The sequence below is a fragment of the Pseudorasbora parva genome, chromosome 18, assembly GCF_024679245.1.
Source record: "Pseudorasbora parva isolate DD20220531a chromosome 18, ASM2467924v1, whole genome shotgun sequence".
NCBI lineage: Eukaryota > Metazoa > Chordata > Actinopteri > Cypriniformes > Gobionidae > Pseudorasbora > Pseudorasbora parva.
Genome location: NC_090189.1, coordinates 42,805,796 through 42,811,795, shown reverse-complemented (window position 1 = coordinate 42,811,795; position 6,000 = coordinate 42,805,796). Strand labels below are relative to the sequence as shown.

Below are 6,000 nucleotides of genomic sequence, written 5' to 3'. Positions count from 1 at the left end.
ATGGAGTTTCTGAAAGGTGTCTTAGTGGTGGTTGTGATTGGTGCATTTGATCTGCCTAATGCATGGGGAAGTTTGAGATACAGTCAAAGTCCAAGAAGCATGGGGCCAAAATCAGATCCAGCTTCCAGAAGTCCTGCCCTTTCTCCTCCAGGGCTCCGGAACACTTTGCAAGTGTCTTCTCAGTTTCAGAGTCCTTTGGGTTCTTCCTCCGGAGGCCTTGCACAGGAGCCTTTTGGCCTTCAGGAGAAGCAGGTGTTGCAGGGTCCAGTGAAGCCTTTGGATTGGAAGTATCCCATTGTTCCCGAGGTGCAGAGCGAGTTGGCGGTGAACTTCCAGTTGAGGCAACCCGTGACTCCCAGCAGCGTAGCGGTTCAATGCGGAGAGAACCGGGTCCTTGTAGAGGTCCAGCAGGACTTGTTTAGCAATGGTCATTTGATCCAGCCAACTGGCCTGTCTTTAGGCGGCTGTCCTGTTGTTGGTCAGGACTCTCAGTCTAAGGTGCTCATCTTTGAGTATGAGTTACAGGACTGCAACAGCGTGCAGATGGTAAGTACTCCTGAATCTGTTTATTCTAGTTGAGGATATCCAAAGTCCTCAAGGAGTGTCAGTTCACATGGCTGTAGTATTTGCAATGCCAGGGCAGCTGGTATAAACCTTTCTTAAAAGGGTGGTTCACCCAATCATCTTAGTGAGGAACAGTTGTTTTAACTACTTCAATCTCTTCCAGATGAATGAGGATGAGCTTGTCTACACCTTCTCTCTTACCTACACCCCTGAGGCTCTTGCAGGTACTCCGATTACCCGGGTCGAGGGTGCAGTTGTTGGTGTTCAATGCCACTATCAAAGGTAAGTGGTCTGTGACTTTCACTTCCCCTCGCGCAACGGGGAGCCCATTTAATGGGTCCTTTAATGAACCACAGGCTTCAGAATGTAAGCAGTGATGCCTTGAGGCCAACATGGGTCCCTTATGCCTCAACGGAGGTTGGTGAAGAAGTCTTGGTGTTCTCCCTGAAGCTTATGATGGGTTGGTACAGGTTTTTGATAAACAAGAATAAGGATTTACATTTTATTTTTCTAAAATGTTCCCTCTTTCTCTGCAGATGATTGGTCCAGTCAGAGACCTTCATCCATCTATTTCCTGGGTGGCATTATTAACATTGAGGCATCTGTGAAGCAGTACAATCATGTGCCTCTGCGTGTGTTTGTGGACAGCTGTGTGGCCACTCAAGGGCCTGATGTGAACTCCCTTCCGAGATATTCCTTCATTGAGAATCATGGGTAAGGTCATGGCCCTTGATGCTATAGGACCGTTTTGGTTGCTTTTTAACCAGTCATGGCTAGGGTCTAGTTGCTCACTTTCTCTATAGTTGAGTTGCTCTTTGTCTTCAGGTGCTTTGTGGATGCCAAGGCTACAGCTTCCAGCTCCCGCTTCATGCCTCGGTCCCAGGTTGACAAGGTCCAGATCCAGCTGGAGGCGTTCGTGTTCCAGGAGAGCTTCAGTCCTTCTGTATGAACTACGCATATCATGAGTTAATTCGACTTCTCTTCCCATCTTTGGTTTTCTGACGTGTCTGTCATCCCTTGCAGATCTACATAACATGTGTTGTGAAGGCAACTATTGCTTCTGCACCCAGTGACGCTCAGCACAAGTCCTGTTCATTTGCCAATGGGTACGTTGCACTTTATCTTATTTTAAAGCTGACTTTGCTCATGTTGAAGGTGGTGTCTTTGTCTTGGTTCAGGTGGTTTGCTGCTGATGGAAATGACCAAGTTTGTGGTTGCTGTGACTCAACATGTGGTCCTGATGGTGGAATTGCTGCTTCTCCCTATGGAGGTTAGTAACTTTTGCTCTTAAGGTTGCGTTTGACGTTGCAAGTGCTCTAACCTGGCTCTCCTCTCTCTAGGTGTTCAGTGGGAAGGCAAGGCTACACTTGGTCCTGTGGTGGTTCAAGGGCAAAAGAAAGTTCCTCAATAAAGCTGACATCAATTCTAGCTTGTATCTGACTTGTTATATTTTTTTGTTCTCCCTATCATATTTCTGTGCTCTCAAAAGGCTTGTTCAACTTCATGCAGCAATGCACAGACTGGTCAGTGGCTTACTTTACCAGTGCATTCTGGATAGAAGTTGTCTGACGTGAGATCATGCCAATTCCAAAGTGCTGTAAGTGGCTCGAGCAGCTGACTAGTGCTTTCTGCGCAGCTTCTCCAGAGCGGCTGCTTGACACGGTTTCATGATTGGCTGGCTTTACGGCATAAGCACTCATTTGGTCCCTTTAGTTCCACTACTGTTCACAAATCTCCTACTCTATACTATTACTATTTAGTTGTAACATTATATTGTCCTTTATCAACTGAATACTCATTAGCCTTCACTTCAGTGATAGTGTAGTTTATGTTGAGCTTCATAGACCCTTTTCACATTTCTGGGTTTCTCAGAGTGGAAGTCATCGTAGTTGAGTTCATTTTTATAGTGGTGACTGGAGGACTACATTAAATATTGTCACCATTTGCTCAAATGGCAAAATGGAAATGCAGTAACGGTTTCACAACTTTCAAAGAGAGAGGGAAAATAGTGAGCTTGATAACTGCAGTGAAAAGAGCTTTTTTTTTTTTTTTACCATCAATCCCATAGATGTTGTCTTTGAAACACGCTCACAGCAGTATTACAAATATGCAGCATTAAGCAGTACATCAAGTATTACATAACTATCAGGGTTGGGAATCACAGGAGAACTCATGATGTGATACTATCATATTTTACCAACAATAACTATATCACAAAGATGATTAGTTTCTCATTTATTAACAGTTCATCTTATTTTTTTAAATAGCAACAATGTACAATAAGTATTATACAGCTACCAAACAGCCATATGGTTGAAAAATGCTTATTTCTATAGAGAACAGATTTGTGAGTAAATGATTTATAGTAAAATAAGGAAAAATCTCTACTATTACTACTACTACTATGAATGATCATATCAGCAACATCTCCAATTTATATTACTAGTGGTAGTAATTTAATATTAGGAGTAATTAGGGATGTCACAAAATTCCAGTAGTCGGTACCAATACCATACTTTTTTTAAACTATTTAAGTTATTTATAATTGCATTCAATGAGTTTTTTCTTTATGATAATTATAATTAAATTATACAATGTAGTAATTGTGACAAAAATAATTCACCTTTGTGGTTAAACATTTTTATACACTGTTGATTATAAAGGCAGCACTTTATTCTTAGCATGTTTCTTCATAACTGTTCAGGGATCGCGGTCACTTTAAATGTTCTGAATGCGTGTTGATCATGGTGTTGATGTAGGACTTGTCAGCATCATTTTAGATTTTTACACGTACATGTGTGGTCAACGTGAGAACTTGTCTCTTGTAATTTACTGCAATTTCCACAACATAAACATTTAAATTTAAGGCTGTATGCTGTTTAAAAGTAGACATTGTTTATAAAAAAACAAGTAAAAGCAACAATCTAGGCATAATTATTATTAGTAGTACATATTATTACATAGAGACATGGCTAAATCTACTGTACAACAGTAGCCTAATATATTTCTAATTTCTTCACGTTAAACCGCACTTTAATTTTGACAGGTTGCCGTGAAGACCTTCAAGTGTCTGTATTCATGACATGATAGCTTTCTCAAATGAAACGGTAAAATCTAATTAAGTGACTATGATAGAGTGGGACACTCTGAAGGGATGTAGTGATTCGGTAAGAAAGGAAGGAAGAGGACACGGGGATCGGCTAGCCTGCTGACGACTTTTATTATTCAACTCCAAAAACAGCGTGCACACTTCAGCGTGTGACTTCTCATAAACACTCAGGAACAGTTTCACTTCCGGGTTGCGGCCTTTCCGGCTTCCGGTTAACTCAGTCTCTCAGGGGGGTGCGTCAGCAGTCCGTCTCTCTCTCTCTCTCCTGCTTCCGTTTCTCAGTATTTGGTACTCGCCAGCCTGATTGGGGGTGGCCCTGGGGGACGTCCGGGACCCGGATCATCGTCCCAATCTCCATTTCCGGACACCTGTCCACGAAATGATCCGGGTCCCCGCAATGCCAGCAGGCCAGCCCAGACCTACCCGCCGCTCCAGTGGCAGGGAGTGGGTTGGAGAACGGGCGCAGAGAGAGCAGAGCCCCGGAAGCACTATCCCCCCCTGCCCCCATATGTCCCGTCCACCTGGGCCCCCCGGCCTCTGGGGGGAACACGAGGAGGACCCGGTGGACGGGACCTAGGAAGAGGGACAGGGCGAGAGAGAGAAACAGAGGGGGGAGAGAGAGAGGTAGAAGTTAGTGGTTCGCCGACCCCTGGGCACGCCACCATGTGGTCCTCCGCCAGGTCGATGGCTGTGTCCAGCGACGTGGGCCGGTGGCACTGGACCCACTCGGCCGTCTTCTTGGGGAGCGGAGTGATGAACTGCTCCAGCACCACCAGATAGATCACTTGGTCCACGTCGCTTCCCCCGGCCAATAGCCACTTGCGGAATGAGTCCCGGAGCTGCTGGGCCATCGCGAAGGGCCGGCCGGCATCGCCCCAGTCCAAGGACCGGAAGCGCTGGCGATGTTTTTCCGGCGACCGGCCGACCCGCTGGATGATGGCCCTCTTCAGGTCGTCATAGACCAGGAGGTTCGCCACCGGTAGCTGTTGTGCGGCCGCCTGTTCCTCGCCGGATAGCAGGGGGATCAAACACACCGGCCACTGTGCACGGGGCCACCCGCAGGCGTCCGCTGATTTTTGGAACAGTTCCAGGAAAGCCTCCGGATCATCCTGTGGCCCCATCTTGTGCAGCGGCACGTGAACTGGCGCGGTGGACTGCCCGGCGGCCTCGGTGTGAACCTCCCGATCTACCCAGCTCCGGAACCTCTCGCGGTCCTCCTGCTGGGCCTGGACGATGGCCTGGAAGCACCTCTCTTGGTCGGTTCCGAGGGCCAGCAGGGCTTGATGTTGCTCGCGATGTAGGGCCGTGAGGGATGCGATGATGTCCGCAAGCGGCGTGGAGGACGAACTCTGCATGGCGGCGGCGCGGGTCTTTCTTCCCTCCCGGGTTTCGCCACCAGTGTAGTGATTCGGTAAAAAAAAGAAGGAAGAGGACACGGGGGTCGGCAAGACTGCTGACGACTTTTATTATTCAACTCCAAACACAGCGTGCACACTTCAGCCTGTGACTTCTGTAGTGATTTTTACTTTTGTCCACCCAAGGACACTAAGTAAGAGAGTGATTGGTACTCACGTCACCGCTGACGTTGTGAATTTGGATCACACGTCACTTAAGGTGTGGTTATGAGTACATCAGATGACCACCTTCCCCCCTCTTAGTTTGGGACACTAGTCAAGGCCTTTTACCTTGGCTGTATGAGAACACTCCACACAGGAGGCTGCCCAGTCATTTATAATGAATGTAAAGGGGGAAGAGTTGGTCAGCTGATTTATCTGAAAGATTGGTGAGATTTCTAACTTGTAGAGCCTTTTCTGCCTTATCAGCACAAGGAAGACACAATTGTAATAAAATAGATTTTATTAACAAAAGATAAACAGAACAATTAACACAACTACTAAATGAATACAATGAATGATAAAGGAATAAAGTGCGTAAAATGCATAAAATACATGTGAGTAAGTTAAGTGTGGCTATAGAAGAGTTACGTTATCTTATGGAAAGATAAACTGTTGTTTCTCTGAAACTAAGGTGAAGAACCTTATTATGTATCAAACAAATAAACGAAAGATTATTTGTTATTAACTAGCATCAGTTATATTACCTCTAATGTAAATTAAAAAATCATATACTGATAATAATCAACAATGCCAAGGTCTCTAGAAAGAGGTTTGGTTAAGTGATATTTACGTTCCATGTGGTTGAGTAAGCAGTCCAATGGTGATGACTTCTTCCACTGGTTTTGCTGGGAGACAATGCAGTGAAGAAAGGAGCTGGAATCCGTTTCAACAGCCTTGAACACGAAGATCTGTGGGATGCTGATCTCCTGA

The 6,000-nt window shown here is 45.6% G+C and overlaps 1 protein-coding gene across 1 annotated transcript; it reads left to right on the top strand.

Annotated features, from left to right (window-relative positions):
- LOC137046392 (zona pellucida sperm-binding protein 3-like) lies at positions 1-1,975 on the top strand. The gene is made up of 8 exons (XM_067423585.1): positions 1-546; positions 728-846; positions 921-1,024; positions 1,101-1,278; positions 1,390-1,507; positions 1,588-1,670; positions 1,743-1,834; positions 1,905-1,975. The coding sequence occupies exons 1-8, from the start codon at positions 1-3 to the stop codon at positions 1,973-1,975; spliced, it is 1,311 nt and encodes a 436-aa protein (XP_067279686.1).
- Positions 1,976-6,000: the final 4,025 nt, after the last annotated feature.

What these genes read in the sequence shown, in the direction of transcription:
- LOC137046392 (XM_067423585.1), top strand. Translation starts at nt 1, where the DNA reads ATGGAGTTTCTGAAAGGTGTCTTAGTGGTGGTTGTGATTGGTGCATTT. An exon ending in CTCCCTGAAGCTTATGATGG is followed by an intron (nt 1,025 to 1,100) that starts GTTGGTACAGGT and finishes CTTTCTCTGCAG; the next exon opens with ATGATTGGTCCAGTCAGAGA. An exon ending in TCCTTCATTGAGAATCATGG is followed by an intron (nt 1,279 to 1,389) that starts GTAAGGTCATGG and finishes CTTTGTCTTCAG; the next exon opens with GTGCTTTGTGGATGCCAAGG.